General features: G+C 42.1%; 1 protein-coding gene across 5 annotated transcripts in view; it reads right to left on the bottom strand.

Moving 5' to 3' along the window:
* The window catches only part of SPTBN1 (spectrin beta, non-erythrocytic 1), a 200866-nt gene that overhangs the window by 33389 nt on the left and 148103 nt on the right, over window positions 1-19374 (bottom strand). For all 5 annotated transcript variants that reach the window (XM_039532700.1, XM_039532701.1, XM_039532702.1 and 2 more), the window contains 6 exons: window positions 11142-11232; window positions 5943-6089; window positions 3607-3870; window positions 1770-1994; window positions 1494-1583; window positions 859-1137 (listed from right to left, as the gene is read on the bottom strand). In XM_039532700.1, the coding sequence (XP_039388634.1) occupies window positions 859-1137; window positions 1494-1583; window positions 1770-1994; window positions 3607-3870; window positions 5943-6089; window positions 11142-11232 (1096 nt within the window). The remainder of the gene's footprint in view (window positions 1-858; window positions 1138-1493; window positions 1584-1769; window positions 1995-3606; window positions 3871-5942; window positions 6090-11141; window positions 11233-19374) is intronic.

Raw genomic sequence — 19374 nt, 5'->3', positions numbered from 1 at the left:
CTCCTCCCACCCCCAATACTGCAGAGAGGAAGGAATAGATTGTTTTCCCTTATGTGGTCTGATCCTGTTTGGATTTGACTACAATCGGAGCAGCAGCAGACCCTTAACAGAATGCCCTGGGTTCTGAAGAACTGGGCTAGATTCACCAGTACAGATTAGCTGTTTTACACTACTCCAGTGATGCAAAACACCTGGCAATTTTGGCTTATGAACATCCATTTGGCTCTGGTGACTCTGTCCCTATATCAGCAAACAGGAAAATACATCTATGGCACACACCAAATGCAAAAACAAGGTTTCTTGTAAAGCACTAGTGTTGTGTGCTAGAGGTACAGTTATTGTCTGGTAATGCTGCACTGTTAACATGACCTGGTACTGCAAGACCAGTGTTCCATAGGGAAACAGTAACTCGTGAGTAGCAGTACCCAAACAGAGATTTCTTGTGGGATCTCATGAGTGAATTCAGTTCATTTATGGCCCCACTGTATTTGTGACGTATTAAATTACAGAATCAGAGAAACGTAGGGCTGAAAGGGACCTTAAGAGGTCACCGAGTCCAGTCACCGGTGCTGTGGCAGGACCAAGTATACCTAGGCCGTCCCTGACAGGTGTTTGTCTAACCTGTTCTTAAAAACCTCTAATGACAGGACTCCACAACCTCCCTTGGAAGCCTATTCCAAGGCTTAGCTATTCTTAGAGTTAAAAAGTTTGTCTTAATATCTAAACTAAATCTCTTTTGCTGCAGATTAAGCCCATTATTTCTTGACTTACCAATTCTCCAATTTGTCAAGGCCATTTTGAATTCTAATCCTGTCGTCCAAAGTGCTTGCAAACCTGTTTCACCATAAAGCTACTCACCTTGGCTTTCTCTTCTGACATCATATAGAGTTCCTGCTCACTCATCCATGCCTCAGCCTCTGCAGCATCGAAGTAATACTGCTGTGCTTTGTGAGACTCCTCCAGGCGTTTGTGGCGTTTCTCTGTCTCCTCAATTAGGAGTTTCCACAGCTGTTGCAAGTCTGCAAGTCTCTGCTGAAGCGCTTCAGCATTAAGGCTGCTGTCTGTAATAACATTTTGGCTCCTCTCAAAAATGTCATCGATACGAGGCTGATGTCCCTGGATTTCCTTCTGAAGTGTCTACATGGGAAAGCAACATATTAATTAGAAATAGCATCTGAACAAACTCTTACAAAATGAGGATGCCAGGCAGGGCTGTCACCTAAGGCAGAAGGGTAGCAGGCACAGCAATACACACCATAACAGTTTGTGCGGACAAGCTATGACTGCCTCCTGCATGAGTACACTGCAGGAAAGGGCTCCCTGAATTCTCTCAGCCTTCAGCACATATGCACTGAAGCATCCATAATTCAGCCCTAAGCACTTACAGCAAATGGACTCATTCCAAGTAGAGCCTCCTCAAACATTTTTTCCTGGCAGATACTGGGTACCATTAATTAACAGGAACAGAAACAACTCTAACAGCAGCTACTTACCTGATTTTTCTTTATCAGTAGCTGCACAGTCTGGAGGTTATGTCCATGATCTGTAGATGTTGCTATAGGCATCCTCTCTCCAACCCACAGCTGAAAGAGAAATTTCAGAAAATCCCCATGAAACATCCGTGATATTGATGGGAGAGGAGCTGGAGGCTGCGAGAGATGCCTTGGGAAATGCAATAGTCTAATGTGCTAGTGAGAGATTAATTCAGACAAGTCCCCTTGATGGGGCTGAGCATTTTCTAGCATTTGGGGAATGTGATTTGTACTCACAATTTCATCCTCCACATCCCGGTTGAACTGGTGGACCTCTTTGGAGGCCAGCAGATTTGTCTTCCTTTCAGTCAAGGGTTCCAGAAGCTCCAAAAATTTCTTCTGTACAATAAGGCGTTTGCCATCTACTTCATCAGTACTCTTGCCCTCCTGACTCAAAGCCTGGGCCTGGCTTTGCAGCTCCTCTACCTCCTTCTTACGAACATCCATTTGGTTCTCAAGCATCTAAGTAAGGGGGAAAGTGCCAAGAGAGCTTGAAAAACTGGGCATTCGTATAGATGCAATTTGCAAGATTAAAAAAAGTATCATTAGCTTCATAATCCTGGGCAAGAACAAAGGAGGAATCACAACAACTAGGAATTCACCATATTAATAATGACTGTGACATGTTTTGCAGTGACAGCATATGAAGTAGACTGGATCCATTTCCTGAGAGGGAGCGCCAGTGCATGGAAGCAGGATTAAGACCAGATTAACGGCTGAATTGCTGGACTCAGCATCACTGAAGTCAAGGGAGTTGTGCCTGCTTCCAAAAGTAGTGCATTTGGTCCCCAGTTCTTACTCTTTTACTAGTTGCTCACAGCTTAACTCTACTCCAAAACTGTTCAGTGTAACAGCAGATGCAGAGTCACTTTGCTCACTGCTGTAATTACTGGGAATCAGGGAGCCACTCACACGTGGGGTGGGGAGGGCAGCCAATTACTGGAGGATTCCCCACAGGGAAAGAAATTATCAACAGGAGGGGAAGAACTGGGGAGGAAGAGGATAGATTGCACTGAGAGATGTGGGGATGGGGTATCTAATGGCTGCTGCTTTCCCTTAACAGAAGAAGGGACAAACAGGAAGAAAGAAGAACAAATTAAATCTTAATCTAAACTGAAAGGGTCCTTTATCTGTTTCTTGGTATGCTTACAACTAGGGTTGCCAACTGTCTAATTGCAGAAATCCAAACACCCTTGCCCCGCCCCCTTCCCCCAAACCCTGCCCTTACCTGAGGCCTGTCCCCACTCACTCCAGCCCCCCTCCCTCCGTTGCTCACTCTCCTCCACCCTCATTCACTTTCACCAGGCTGGGGCAGGGCGTTGAGGTGCGGGCCCTGGGATGGGGCCAAGGGGTTCAGCGTGTGGGAGGGGGCTCCAGGCTGAGCCTGGGGCAGGAGGTTGGAGTGTAGGAGGGGGATCGGGGTGTGGGCTCTGGGAGGGAGTTTGGGTGTGGGAGGGGGCCCAGGGCTGGGGTGAAGGAAGGGGTTTGTGGTGAGGACTCTGGGAAAGAGTTTGGGTGTGAGAGCGGGTTCCGATCTGTGGCAGGAGGTTTGGTGTGTGGGCTCCTGGAGGAAGTTTGGGTGCAGGAGTGGGCTGGGGCAGAGGTGGGGAGGGGCTTTAGGGTGCAGGCTCCAGTCGGGCAGCATTTACCTCAGGCGGCTCCCGTAAGCGGCGGCATGTCTGGCAGTGGCTCCTAGGCTCATGGGTGGCTCTGCCCCTTCCTGCAAGCACCACCCCCACAGCTCCCATTGGCTGCAGTTCCTGCTTCCCAGCAAATGGGAGCTGCAGAGTTGGTGATCGGGCAGTGCGCAGAGACTCCACTGGCCGCGCCTCCTAGGAGCCACTGGGACATGCCTGCTGCTTCTAGGAGCAGCATGGAGCCAGGGAGAGTAGGGAGCCTGCCTTAGCCCTGCTGGACTTTTAGTAGCTTAAAATCTCTCTGACTGGCTTCAGTAGCCTCCGGGAGATCGATCCCAATTCCGGGAGACTCCCGCCCAAACCAGGTGGGTTGGCAACCCTACTTACAATTGCCTTTCCTTCTATTCTATTCTAGACTCACTGCTCAGTTTGTTTACCTGTTGTTTTTTCAACAGGATGTTGACACTGGTGAGATCTTTTCCGTAGTCGTCAGACTGTATCTGACTCTCCAAGCTCTTCAGCCATTTATCCAAATCAGCACAACTCTGTGTGAAAAGCTCAGCCTTATTCGCATCAAAGAGTCGCTGAGCCTTGGTTTGGGTAGTAGATTCGAGCTCCTCCCACATTTGATGCAGGCCTGTCAGCTTTTCTTTCACTACGGTTTCAGTCTCTGGTTTCTCTGCAATGAGCTGCATCCCTTCCTGCAAAGCACATAGCAAACATAATGACATTAGGGAAGAGCATTAAAGGTCTGTCAAAATTACATCTCAGTTATTCTTTTCAAAACAAAGACTCCACAGTCCTGCCACTTCCACAAGGAGCAAGGTTCCTGTACCCAAGGTCTGGGAGGATCTGGAAGGGTGGAGAGTGCCGGCTGCATACCTTGCTCCCCTCCTTCATTTAGACCCTTTGAAAGTCCCTTCTCATTGCGGGTTCTGCGGGGATCCGGATCTGTTTTTGTGGGGCTGGGACATGCTCACCCACAAATATGTGGGACAAAGTGGAGCAAGTTATTGAAAAACAAACCTGCCGTAACTTGCGCAGGATCTTCACGATACTGTGGAACATTTGGGGAATAGGGAGACCAAGGGTAATGCTGGCAGAGGGAGTACAGTACAGTATGACTGTGCTATCAAGATACTGCGGTAGAGGATGGGTGTTGCCAGGCAACTATACCTTGCCCCCACTGGCTCCCTCCCAAAGTCACCAGCTTTACGGTGCTGAGCCCCTGGCTTCTTTTGTATGCTAGTTCTCCTTCCAATGGCAACAACAACATATAGGGAAGCAGGAGCCCTATATTTAAGGAAACCACCAACAGAGTGCTTGGACTTTAAAATATTTCTTCATTTGGAAAGATTTTCTCCAGTTTGAGAGACAGATCCTCTATTTAAAAGTATGCGTATACCCCTAGAACTGGTAATCTCTCTCAATACGGAACAAGCTTTGTAATGCTGACCTCTGTACACAACACTGCACATTTAATACAAAACAAATCCCGATAAGAATACAATGTTTTGCAATTGTGGTTCAACATACAACTTTGGTGCAGGTATTTTATCCTTTGTTGCAATCTGACTTTTCCGGGACAGAGGATAGGAACGCACTAGCATCGCTGAAAAGGTACTGCTGAGAGCAGTGTTTAAGGCTTTGGCTACACTTACACTTCAAAGCGCTGCCGCAGCAGCGCTTTGAAGCACTAAGTGTAGTCAAAGCGCCAGCGCTGGGAGAAAGCTCTCCCAGCGCTGTCCGTACTCCAACTCCCTGTGGGGAATAACGTACAGCGCTGGGAGCCACGCTCCCAGCGCTGGGGCTTTGACCACACTGGCGCTTTGCAGCGCCGCAATTTGCAGCGCTGGAGAGGGTGTGTTTTCACACCCTGCTGCAGCACTGCAAATTTGTAAGTGTAGCCAAGCCCTCAGTTACACTGATGAAAACTATTACTGTTGCAAAACACAGAAAAACCACTAATGGGATACAAAGAGTGCCAAACTGGGAAGGAAATGAGCAATTATGCTAACTTACAGTGAACAGAAACCCATTGTCAGAGCTAAAGATGAGAATTTCTTAATGTTCCAGTGTTCTTTCTTTCAAACAAGAAAGCAGAAAAAATAGTACAGCATATTAAAGCCATTAAAATCACCTGATCTAGAGCTCAATGGAGATGTTATTTGTTCACAAAACAAGCTGAGCTTTAACTTCTCACATGAGGTTTGTTTTCTGTTTAGTATTGTGATTATACTACAAAACAGTGACAGTCAGAATGGCACCACAGGTTTATATAGTTATTTTCTTTCCATGATCCATATAGTTACTGTGTACGGGTTATAAATCAAAATGATGATTTTTGTACTTTTCAACTCTGACATCTGAAAATCAACTTGTGTCTTCCTCCTTACATCATTACAAGTAAGGATGACTTGGCAATTGGACAGAATTGGCAAACTGGCTAGTGCATGCACTACAAAAACCTGGATATCTTAAACTGACAGAAAATATCAAAAAGATTAGATTGATGAGAAATAGAACAGAATGGACTGGATTACACAGAGGATGAAACAGACAGAGATAGCCACAAAGAAACTGGACAGACTTGCTTTTCATAACTGTATTTGGTCAGCAATGATAAAAACTTTTTTTGGTCTAAACTGAATAGATAATCAAAGACAATAGGGGTTTCATCTGTTGAGTAAAGAGAAGCCATTTTTACTGTCATTTCTCTGAAGACAACGATGATTTAAAAAAAGGGGAAGTTTATAAAATGTTCTTTATTTACCTTTTCAATTTTCTCCAGCCATTCTTTGTTGGATGCAAGTTCTGCCATAAATGCCTGGTGTTTTAGCCATTTACTGTGCAGATTCCTTGCTTCGTCATAAGACATATCCTGGGCTGTGAGCATCTTCTCATTGATCCAGAGTGACAGCTGAAAAAATGTGAAAAAGAATATGACTGTTTGAGATTTTTTGAACAGTCCGTAGTACGGAATCAGAGGTGGGTAGAAAGTTTGAGGGTATTCAGAAGCAGGGCTTAGGCTGGCCCATTCCAAAGATAGAGGCAAGAAGTTTGGATCAGATCTGGGAGCTGTTTGAAGCCAGGATTCTTGCCTGGGGCAATCTCTATTAAATGTAAACAACATCTACAATATACATATCACCAACATTTCTATTATATGGTATGGGCCTAATCCAAAGCCTAATGAAGAAACTGTAGAAACTCCCACTGATTCCAATGAGCTTTGGCTCTGGCCCTATGTGTTTAATACGTGCAGTAGATCAAAACACCTCTGTCTCTTTCAGACTGTACTTGATTGACACTTGGGAAAACCATCTTCCCTGCCTGTTTACATTCTCTCACCATGCCCCTATCATGAAAACTCAACATCTCTAACATTTTAACACAGGGTATTCAAAGTGACTACTCCATCCAGTGTGTTATTGGCACTACTACAGAGGCCATCCCTCGGTGCAGTGATAAAGGGCCCAACCCTATCTCCATTGAAGTCAACTACAAAGCTCCCACTGAATTCAATGGAAGCTGGGTCAGGCACAAGCATTCTAGTTATTGGTAACATCGACAGTATGTTTCCTCTATTTCTCTGTAGGCAGAAGTCTGACCCACATACCACCAACACAGTCTTAAAAGATTCTCTCAGAAATGTCCTACTTAGAACCCTGACCCTATATTAGGATACTGTAGTGTGGACCCCCGTCTGCGTGAAGTCCCACTGACATCAATGTGACTTTACACAAGTGCAGAGATCTACATTAGTAAATCTGCATTGAATCAGAAGTTCTATTCCTACATCTATATCAAAGCAGCGTTTTACAAAGAAATTTTTGTTGGAATTTCACATTATGTTTATGTCACTCTCATTATATGAATACACATGCGCACGCGCACACAATATTCATTTACACTATACTAAATTAGATCTATGTCTTTGTCTAATTTTCACTAGGTTCTTTAATACTCAAGGACTATTTTTTTCTTTTTTTTTTAAATGCTGTTTCCAAATATTGATTAAACATACTCCTGTAATTCAAACAAAACCAGAATTCCATTCCCCTTCATATAAATACAGTTCATTCCTTTTTGCTTTGATTGTCCTGAAATATATCAACAATGAAAATTTTCATATCAAAACTGAACAAACAAGTAAAATTTTAAAAATATCCTTTTGGCCAATAGCAGAGGTAGTGAGAAATAGCAAAAAGAATGCTTGCTACTAACACTAAAAAAAAAAAATCTTTCCTCTGTTGAAGCTCACATCTGAGTGGTCTCATTCATACCTGGCCGTTGTTTTTTTTTTTAAATTATGAAGAAATGCAGCACAGAACACTTACAAAAGCTTATGAGAAGATGCACATTCTGCATCTTTAAAGTCACCATCCAAGAGGAATATATGTAAGCAAAACCTAAGCTTTGCTACTAATGAGGCCAATTCTGCAATATGCACCATTCTACAAATAAAACACTGTGTGAGCTAGGGTAGTGGAACAGATCAGGAAAATTTGCCAGATCACTACTACTCATTCAGAGTTCTTGGACAACGAAGTCCATTTACAATTCATGAACATTTTTAAAAAGGTCATTAAAGAGCATGGTTAATGTTTGTAAAAATAGAAAACATAAACAGGTCAGAAAAATTACTCATCTGATCTTTTTACTGAATCTAACTAAACAACAATGCCCATCTTAACACAGCTATTATAGGTCTAAGGGGGTTACAGGGGAGGGAACATATGGACTCTGAAGGTTTAACAGTCAGAGTCCATATTAAGAAATACATTATTATATAGTTCTAAATCAGTAATTGTACACTTAACTTTCCAGAAAAGAGACAGGTGTTACACTCTAGTAATTACAGTGCTTGTCTCCTTGTCTTGTCTGTCTCTCTTTCTCTCAATATTAATATTATCCCCATCTAGGGATCTAGGGATGACAAAGGAATGGATCCTGATTTGCAGATGAGATGGGATGAAGACATCAACATCAAAGAGAAGTCAGATACAGTCAGTGTGTAGGCATAAAGTTAGATTAAACCCAGATTTTCCTTCCCCCTTCTTTCTTCTCTTCTCTGAGCCAAAAGAAAAGGGATTTTAGGCATCAGCATTAAAAGCTTGTCTTTGAAGAAAAAAACACAGACATTGGTTGCTTGCTGCAGCATTTTTTTTACTCTGTATAGACACAATGATCTTTAAGCAGCAGTTCATTCCCAGATATACTGCCTTGGAAAAAAAAGATGTATGTATTCTAGTAAGGTTAAATCTTTGTCCTACTGAGATCAATGGGAGTTTTGCCATTGGCTTCATTGGTCCTTAATGCCAAAGGGAGCTGGGTACTAGATATTCTCCCACTTATTGCAGCTCTGTCTCATAACACAGTTTCCACCATTGACTCTTGGGAAATGAAATCATTTTCCTTACTCTTCCCAGACACTGTAAATATGCAGATTGCCAAAGCTTATCTGGAAGTGCAAGGTTCATAAACGTCTAAAACTTATGACAAAACCTGCTGGCACTAAATGAACAGATGGAGCACGTCTGACATGTGGAATCCAGCCAAAACCTTCTTTAACTCTGACTTCTCAGGAGAAATCAGACCAGAAAGTGCTGGGACTTCTAAGCATTAACAGTGGAAATTCAGCTTTACAAAACTCTTCAGGGGTAGGCTACCTAGGAACAAGGATATAAAGGAAACGAAATGGCAAAATTAAGCTTTCAAGGCACAAAATTCAGGAATTCTACCATTATCTGCTAGGATTTCACTGGTGTCATACTTTAATTTCATTCATTCAGTAGATTTATTTGAGACATCCATGTTTATGAATGGTAGAGAGAGACATGAAGAATGATGCCCAGTTAGTAACAACGTAGCAGTATACCTGGCTGCTAAAAAAGAAACCCTGTTGCCCTGTCCGCTCCCTATAGGCTGAGCTGTCCCTATGAGCATTATCCTGTTTTCTTCCTGTGCTCCACTGAGTCATGGAAAGGAAGAACTGTGTGCCATGGGCTGGACTCAGCACAGTGCCACTGCTAGATTGGGTGACTAATCGTGAGACTGATAGTACTGTGAAAGGAACGGACTATTCAAAAAACTTTGTTAGGTTACTGTTGACAGTGATGAAATGGGATACATCTGTAACTGGCAGTATGCAGGGAAGATAAGGGATCAACTGGGGACATTGAAAGATAGAAGCAGATGACTGGGGATCAGATCAGGTCTCCTAACCCAGTCTTAGCCCCATGTTGGGAACAACATGGAGCAGCATCACTTCAGGGGAAGCTCCGGGAGTCAGTGTATTTCAGGAAGACATAAAGCCTCCAGGAGCACTAGAGAGCGTGGGGTGAGGGGTGTACATGCTGAACTATCCCTTCATTGTGTTCACCTCTCTGTCCCTGACAAACTCCATAGCTGCTGAAGGGAGTGCAGGGTCGGGGTGAGGAATAGCTCTGTCTCCTCTCCACCCTTCAGGACGGCTTCTGCACTAGGAGAGCTAAGACGGAATGATCATTGTGCTCCAGCACATTCTAACAGGTTGAGCTAGACCTCAGAGAGATTTTGTATGAACACTAATGTAAAATCCAAATTCCTGTTGGCCAGGTGTAGGTTTAGAATCTGGAGAGCACATCAACATTCACACAAAGGCCAAAGAACCAGATGGATCTTTGTTATTATTAATACTCTGTAGGAGGGAAGAACAAACTGCCAATACCAGCAGATTTTTTATTAATTTGTAATGTTTTTATTAATAGGGTAATACTATTTGGGCCAAAATTCATGGCTATACAAGAAAATGCCACTCAGTTGTGGGCTTGCATGAATGCAACTGCACTGCCTTCAGTAAACATCATTTGTTCAGGTTATGAATATTTTGTATGTTTCTCCTATGGAATGAGCAATTATTTCTAACTATTGTACAACACCATCTTTGTGGCTTGTGTTCTGCATTATGTGGTTGAGAAGTATGGCTGATAAACTGAAATTTAAAACAGCTATTTCCCAACCACCTCACTGAGGGTCTCAGGTTTGCACAGCTAATTTTAATGTGTGTTGTCAGCGATGCATGAAATAACCTGATAATCACTAGACTAATTCCACATGTTAAGAGAAAGATTATTTCCAATTTTAAATACTGCCTGCAGTGCAAAAGGCACATGTCCAACGATAGGAGATCTGGACAGGAATGTTTTAAGAAATGCTGTAATGCTTTCCAATAAAAAAAACAAACCATCAGATAAACACCACATTAGAAACTATCCAATTTGTTCCTACTCAGCCCATGTTTACTGCTTTGTGTTCCTTTTACTAATGCCGTGTAGAAGCCACGTGGATAAGCCATATTTCAGGACACACAACGCACAGATGAAACAATTCTTAATACAGAAACCCAGTGCTAATCCCTTCCAGATTCCATGACTAAATTTAACCATAGCTTCAAATTTGTGCTTCTTTAGGCAACCTTTTTTCCTCTTTTTAACTTAGTATAATGGAGAGGAAACTGAGACCATGATGGAGCCCCCAGTAATAACCGAGCAGAAAGCATTCGTTTCACTCTTAGGCCTGGTCTACACTGGGTGGGGGGGTCGAACTAAGGTACGCAACTTCAGCTACGTGAATAGCGTAGCTGAAGTCGAACCACCTTAGTTCGACTGACTTACCCGTCCTGACACCGCGGGATCGAACTCCGCGGCTCCCCCGTCGACTCCGCCACCACCGTTCGTGGTGGTGGAGTTCCGGAGTCGACGGGAGCGCGTCCGGAGTTCGAACTCCAAGAAGTCGAACTCTACGCATCGACCCGGCCGGTAAGTATGGACCTACCCTTAGATGTCGGGATCGTTTAATACATATCCAATGTGCATGTAAGGCCTGATCCTGTGAGCTTCTGAGAGCCCTCAGCTCCCACTGAATGCAAGTTGAGATGCTCATACTGCTGCAGGTTGAGGTTTTTAAAGCCAAGTGACACAAAACCTACCTCCTGGCAGTCCTGAAGAAACTTTTGAAGATCTCTGTTGTCTTTCAACCTCATCAGAAGCTCACTGGCTGCCTCACGATTCTTCCTATGTCTATTTAAAAAACAAAAACAACACTTACGTAGGCCCTTTTAAATAAAACTAAGATGTTATCATTTTTTGCAGCCTTTATGGAATATCTGTTATGAATGTGCGTGTGCTGGCAGCCTCACTTTATTGCCTTTCAAATGGAAGACATTATTAAGGCTGGTTACCAAATGTGCTTATTTAAGTTTCCTATGCACTTTGTGACCTACTCTGGATTAGTTTTGAGACACAAGGCCAAGTTCTGTAGTCAGTCAGATTTTATGGTTGTCACTGAGTACAGAATTTGGCCTACTAGTTTTAAGACCACAGGAAAGTTAAGACTTTGACAAAAAACCTTAAAAAGTCTTGATTAAATCACATATTACTTAACTAATTCAAAGCTTACACATGCTCTAAGGAGCTTTAATGTATTTTTCACTATGACGCAGCACCATTAGACCTGCTCCTACTGAACCATGCTGCAGTGGTTTCCACAATCCTCAAAATGCTGTGTTTAAGAACCAATTTATGTGTGGCCACACCTATATATTCTTGCAAACAGAAGCTTTATATTTCCAGAAACATTATTTATTTGAGAAAAAGGTTTAAGATCAAACTTGATTTAGAAGAAAAGAAAGTTTCTCAGGAAACTCCATTTTCCCCCTCAGAACTGCATTTGCTCACCGCAGGATTGGGTTGACTTCCTCTGGGTTGGGGTGGAGGTCTGAAAGACTTTGGTAGATGATCTGGCCATGAATACGGTTCTCAGAGAAAGACTCTATTCTCAGCCACTCACAACTGCTTGTCTGCAAATGGCCACATAAGCTTTTAAATTAATTCCCAAGGCATTTCAGACAAGATTTTGGGTCTCACAGCACTTAAGTTGGGTATGTTTTCTGAGACCTCTCTTACTTCCCCTCTCTTTTGAGAAGGAGATGGGTTAAATGGGAATATCTGTTAAATCTGACAGGCAGAAGTTGAGAGAATATGTTAGTTGTTATGTATTGCATAGCTGTTCATGTTTTACTGTATAAGCTCCTAGGGTGACAGGATAGGCACACATTTTTAAGAAGTCAAAACAAAAAGGAAGAAATCAGGAAATGAATTTGCAGGGTGATCCTGCTAGATAAAAGTGACCTGTTGCCAATAGTGAAATAAATTATAAAATTAAAAAGAGAATTTACAAAGTATTAACTTGAACCAAGTTAAATGTGCAGAGATCTTAGGGCAGGAGAATCTGGGGTTAAACAAAAGAGTGACAGAGCCACTAACGTCAGGGCCTTTGAGGGGAAAGCATATATGGATATCAAATAGATGATGGTGTAATTATTTTTCTCAGCATCATAATAAGCATAATCTTTGGAGCTCATGCTATTAGTTTAATTCCCAAAGTTCACTTGATAGTCTGAGATTATCTGGAGTGAGAAGAAAGGATTAGGGTCTTCTGAATTTTCACTTAAAAAAAAAGTACATCAGGAAGATCCAGTTTTATTCTAGGATTAAACGGTGAATGAAAGACTAATTCAGAGAAAGAAACATTAATTCTATAAATAATGGCTGTCCAATGGATAGGAGACATGGAACGCTTTGCAAGACCTTGGTGTAGTTAACAAAACCTCAAGGATGGAGTCATACCTATCGCAATAGCCGACCCCTTCCAAAACTGCAATCCTGACTCACTTCATGACAAAATGCAAAACTCTCCTCTGCCATGGCATAATGGAGTTGGAAGTGTTCCATAACAATTTATGAGTACTGTATATCGGCCTGATTACTGAGATAAATATTGCATGAAGATAGTGGGTTAACTCATTAGAAGTCGGCTCGAAAAAATAGGCAGGAGGGAGAAAGAGTGGCTCAAGACAAGCCTCCCCTAGCAAGCACTTGAGAGTTGTTAAGGGACAATGACAGAACCATTGGTTCTGAGAATTCTGGCTCAATCTCCTGCTGAGTCTTCAGGACTGGATTGGCCAGAGGACCAAAGCCTGGGAACCGAGAAGAACAAAAGAAAGACAAAGCAGGGTTTAAAAGGGACGTTCTCTCAAGAGAGGAAGGTAGCTGTTCAGGGGAACCAGAATGAGACAGGACTGCTGGGGGTGTCTGGAGAAGGTCCCCATGCTTAGATCACCATCCCAGGATGTTAGGGATTTAGGTAAGATAGATGTGTGTAAATTGTTTTTCAAATTCTTTTTTCTCTAAAAACTTTGTTCCTGCTACTTAAACAAACACTACTTTGTTTTAAGAAGTTTCTCTAATCACTATATACCAGTGGTCACAGACACACAAAGGGAAGAACCACAGGTTCCTGAACTCAGTCACCTGGAGGTAAGAATGGTTGATACATGGTACTGTGACCCCGGGTCCTAAGAGTGGGCAAACTCTGACACTGTGTGATAAGATAGGTAAATGCATGAACCCTGAGGGGGTGCACTCAGAGAGACCAGAAAGGGGACAGAGGTTCAACTAGTCCCGTAACCATAACACACAGCTTTCTAGTAACGTTAATGATGCTTGTAACAACAAGAACAACCAAAACTTTCTGCTCCACTAGGCTCAAGTCAATACATGTTTGCTACTCAGAATGGTAAAAGATCTTACTAATGAGCTAAAATCATTTTCTGAAAGGGATTCAACATTTACACATTTGAAAGAGTTTCCCCTACGGCCTTCAATTCTTTAAAACACTTGTGTATATGCCCAACAGATTTTTTCATAAATGTATTCCTATTTATGACTTGTATTGCAATAGTGCACAGAGGTCCCATCAAAAATGGGGCCCCATTGTATTAGGTATTGTACACTCATATAATGACCCCAAGAGCATAGTTTCTGTGGGAGAATTATGAAGGAGGTAATGCAACACCTCGTTCACACTGACGCTGGGAAATGTCAACTGAGGCGTAACAAGCGTTATGTGTCTCGTGAAGGTGGATTACCAGGAGCGCTCCAGCTGCAGAGTCCAGGCGCTCTAAGTGCCTTGCCAGTGTGGACGGGTCAGGAGTTAAGGTGCCTGGGACTGCTTTAATGCGCTCTAACTTGCAAGAGTAGCCAATCCCTGCGACATCATTAAAGCAAGACTGTCAAACACTTGGGGAGGCAACTGCCTGCTGAGAGATCTATTTGTTTGGCTCTACCATTCCTGTTTGTTTCAACAAAGTTTATGCTGTTCAATTTTTTTCTCATGGAGGTGCAACTCTTCCACTGAAGGAGTCAAGAAACTCTCTTCCCTGAATTGACAACAACAATCTTGGAAGAAGTTACTCACAGCGACTTTGCCTATAGGATTTTCATGAGTGTAAAACCTGGCAAAAACAGTTCCACTGTGACCTGGGTCAGTCATGCTGGTGTTTTAAAACTAGAACTTATTTTCAGAAATAAGTGGCTCATCATCCACATAACCAGATTAGATGAGGTCCTCTATCTCCTCCCAATAGAAAAAAGCCAAAGTCAAAAGTTTTGGTTTTTTTACTACAAAAACCTCAGCTTCTTATGGTTGCCAAGCACTGAGCAACGTCATGGATTTGGACTTGTTTGTTTAGGTTCTTCGTAGGGCTGTCAAGCCATTAAAAAAAAAATCACAATTAATCGTGCAAATAATCGTACTGTTAAACAATAACAGAATACCATTTATTTAAATATTTTTTGTTTAAATATTGTTTTCTACATTTTCAAATATATTGATTTCAATTACAAATACAGAATACAAAGTGTACAGTGCTCACTCGATATTTATTTTTATTACAAATATTTGCACTGTAAAAAAACCAAAAGAAATAGTGTATGTCAATTCACCTAAAACAAGTACTGTAGTGCAGTGGTCCCCAACCTTTTCCATGGGGCGGGCGCCGGACGACTAGCGGCCAAGGACCATGGCCGCAGGACAAGCAGCTGCCGAAATGCTGCCGTGAAACGGCAACATCAAGAGGTGTCACCGCTGAAACGCCACCAAAATTCGGCGGGATTTTGGCGGTAGCACTTCTTGACATCCCCACTTCTCAGCGGCATTTCAGCGGCTGCTTGTTTGGCAGCCAGTAGGCAGGCACACGTGGACCCCTGCTGTAGTGCAATCTCTATCATGAAAGTTGAACTTACAAATGTAGAATTATGTACAAAAAATAACTGCAATAAAAAATAAAACAATGTAAAACTTTAGAACCTACAAGTCCACTCAGTCCTATTTCAGCCAATTGCTCAGACCAACAAGTTTGGTTACAATTTGCATGAGATAATGCTTCCTGCTTCTTGTTTACAGTGTCACCTGAAAAAGAGAACAGATGTTCGCATTGCACTATCATAGCCGGCATTGCAAGATATTTATGTGCCAGATGTGCTAAAGATTCATATGTCCCTTCATGCTTCAACCACCATTCCAGAAGACATGCATCCATGCTGATGACGGGTTCTGCTCAATAATGATCCAAAGCAGAGTGGACTAGATGCATATTCATTTTCATCATCTAAGTCAGATGCCACCAGCAGAAGGTTGATTTTCTTTTTTGGTGGTTCTGGTTCTGTAGTTTCCACATAGGAGTGTTACTCTTTTAAGACATCTGAAAGCATTCTCCACACATTGTCCCTCCCAAATGTTGGAAAGCACTTCAGATTCTTAATCCTTGGGTTGAGTTCTGTAGCTATCCTTTGAAAGCTCACATCGGCACCTTCTTTGCGTTTTGTCAAATCTGCTGTGAAAGTGTTCTTAAAACGAACATGTAATGGGTCATCATCCGAGACTGTTATAACATGAAATATATGGCAGAATGCATGTTAAACTGAACAGGAGATATACAATTATCCCCCTAAGGAGTTCAATCACAAATTTAATTAATGCTTTTATTTTTGTTGAATGAGCATCATTACCATGGAAGCATGTCCTCTGGAATGGTGGACGAAGCATGAAGGGTCATATGAATGTTTATCATATCTGGCATGTAAATACCTTGTGATGCCGACTACAACAGTGCTATACGAAGGCCTGTTCTCACTTTCAGGTGACATTGTAAACAAGAAGCAATCAGCAGTATCTCCTGTAAAGGTAAACAAACTTGTTTGTCTTAGTGATTGGCTGAATAAGAAGTAGGACTGAGTGGACTTGTAGACTCTAAAGTTTTACATTGTTTTGTTTTTGAGTGCAGTTATGTAACCAAAAAAAATCTGCATTTGTAAGTTACACTTTCACGATAAAGAGACTGCACTACAGTATTTGTATGATGTGAATTTAAAAATACTATTTCTTTTGTTCATCATTTTTACAGTGTAAATATTTGTAATGAAAATAATATAAAGTGAGCACTGTAGAAGACTCTGTTTATAATTAGGAAAGGCAATAACAGTACTAAATATCACGCTGCTACATTTGGCACTTGGAGCATCTTTGTATTCTGTGTTGTAATAGAAATCAATATATTTGAAAATACAGAAAAACATCCATAAATATTTAATAAATTTCAATAAGTTTAACAGTGCAATTAATTTTTTTAATCGCAGTTAATTTTTTTGAGTTAATTGCGTGAGTTAACTGTGATTAATCGACAGCCCAATTTCTTCGCCGTACACCCAGATGGAGCCTGACTGGGAGATATACTTTCTGTTAAACCAAGAGGTGTCCTTTAAACACATTCTCACAACACTCAAAACTTAGGGCTTGTCTTCACTACCGGGGTAAGTTGACCTAAGTTACACTACTCCAGCTACGTGAATAATGTAGCTGGAGTCGACATAGCTTAGGCTGACTTACCCCAGTCTCTTCACTGTGCTGTGTCGACGGGAGACACTCTCCAGTTGACTTATCTTACTCTTGGGGAGCTGGAGTACCGGAGTCGACCAGAGAGCACTCTGTCATTGATTTAGTGGGTCTAGTAAATTGAAACCCGCTGCATCAATTGTAGCAGTGGCAATCTCCCCAGTTGTGAGGACAAGCCCTTACACTTTGTTTTTGAGGCTTATCGCTCCTAGAAACTTAAACCGCAATTGCACGTATTTCCTTAATAGTATAACACTGGGTGGTTTTTGTAGTGTTCCACATAAATAGCTTTGGAAATGAGGAAATGTGTTGATGTAAAATGGAATCAAAAACAGTGTCTAGGATTTGCCTTGCATTCAAAGCAGGAACACGTACAGCCCATGTCATGCAGTTAAGGTCTACAAGGCAGCCATCTAGGGTGACATAAAACAGTAAGGGGTAACAAGGAGGTTTCCACTGCAGGAAACAGTCACTTGACAACAAGACCCCTGAGTTTTGGGAGAACTTCTTTGAAGCATAGGAAATGGAAAGTGGTTTAGTCAGGCCTAGAATATCCCCACACTTCAGCTGCCTATTACCATAGCCTGGGCTTCAGGGAGAAGCTGACCAGAAGATTCTGTGTTCCTGAATCCACCCTTAATGATAGAGGTTGTAGGAAAAGGCTGGCTGATCAGAAGACAAGTTCCCTGCCTTAGCAAGTGGAATGAAAAAGCTAAGGTGAAGGAGAGAGCAAATCAGAGAAGATGGGGAGGGAAAGTTTGGGGTTACCTGCTTTGTTTACTATGGATGAGTGGGAGGAAAGAACTTCTATCCCCATGCTAATAATATATTTAGTGCTGGCCTTTCAAGCAGTATAGCAACTATGGTGTAAAGATCATGTTATATTTCTGCCTAAGAAACAAAATCTTAGCTCACAAAATCTAAGTCAGAATCAAGTCAGAAGATGCTGTCATAGGCAGGTTGGGAAGCTTGCGCAATTGCCTTATTATTAAGAGAAAAATCCCTTGTTCTTTGTTTCCAAATATTGGTTTTTATTTTCCACTTCTCTTATTGGAGGAGCCATGAATGAGAAGCAGGTATTCATGAAAACTAGTCATCACCTGAGGAGAGTTAGTGACGTTTGAGGGTTGTTGAAAGCCTGGAACTTCTAAAATTCTGTGGTAATGCCAGTGCCCAATGTTCCAGGCCATCAATACATCCTCTGCTTCTCCTCTAATATATACAGTGCCAGAAATAAACAGAGTATGGAAGCAAGATCCCTACATTGCTAGAGACTGTATAGTTGTAACTGTTCAGGCCTAGGCAGACAAAGTGAAATCAGTGCTGGTGCTGACTGGGTATACACTGTGTCCTGGTGCTGATTAAAAGATAATTTGGCAGCAGTGTGACATTTAGTACTGTTATTGCCTTTCCTAATTATAAACAGCGTCTTCTAGGAGAAGTTGAATAGTCCCTCATAGAGCAGAGACGTATATTTGTACGAGGACATGCGGGCAGGACCATTCTAGTGGCCACTGTGCTGTGTATCTCAGTTCAGGTTCTTTGCTGGAGGAGTGCGAAGCTCTGCAGAGTCAGCACACTTGGGCCCTGGAATGAAATTGAGCCTCAAGTCACTTTCAAGGGATCCCATCTTTCTGGCAATTGGAGCATCATTGCTGGGATCTAAAGGGAGCCATATCCACTCCATCCTGGTCAGACAGAGGATCACTGAAACGTGCAGGGCTAAAGGAATCCTTCTAAAGAGATCTCTGGTAATCACTGGTAACAGAAATACTCTGCCTTTCTCTGTGAGGGCATCTTGGTGGGCCATAACTGAGGCAGAATGCATACAGGCTAGAGGTATTTGTTTTACCCGGAAAGAGAAGAAAGGCAAATGACTAAATGGAATATCCTACAGTACTTCACTTAGGTTCGTCCTCGGAGAGAAGAGCAATTGGCTATTGCTGAGCTTCTCTGAAGGAGAAACTTATGTAATTAGAGTAAAATGCGTATCTGGTATAAGGATCAAAAGTATTATTTGGCATAAAGGTTCTACATAAGTTAATTATTATTATTATTATTATTATTATTATTGTGCTTTGTGATCTAAGGATAAAAGTGCATCAAAGGCATTAGGTTCATTCTCATCACAATTAAACATCCTGAATTTACAAAAGAAGAATGCTTACAACCTACAGCTGCCACGTCCCAGCAATAAGGACAAAAAAATAGCCTGTTTTAGGATTAGAGGGACATTTTTACCAATGTTTTCTAATCTGATTTCATAAAAAGGGGCAGGGAACCTCTGTTATACCTTGGGAATCGTGATCAAAGCCAAGTAGGTAGGACAGGTACAATTTCACTTGCACTCCAGAGGAGCCACCTTCCTTCTTTGGAGAAGGACAGGAATACATTAATCTAATTAAATTAGCCAGGTGATAGCAGGGAAC

The sequence above is a fragment of the Mauremys reevesii genome, linkage group 3 (assembly GCF_016161935.1).
Source record: "Mauremys reevesii isolate NIE-2019 linkage group 3, ASM1616193v1, whole genome shotgun sequence".
In the NCBI taxonomy this organism is placed as follows: Eukaryota; Metazoa; Chordata; order Testudines; family Geoemydidae; genus Mauremys; species Mauremys reevesii.
Note: the sequence above shows the minus strand (reverse complement) of the source record. Positions and strands in the feature narration are given on the sequence as shown.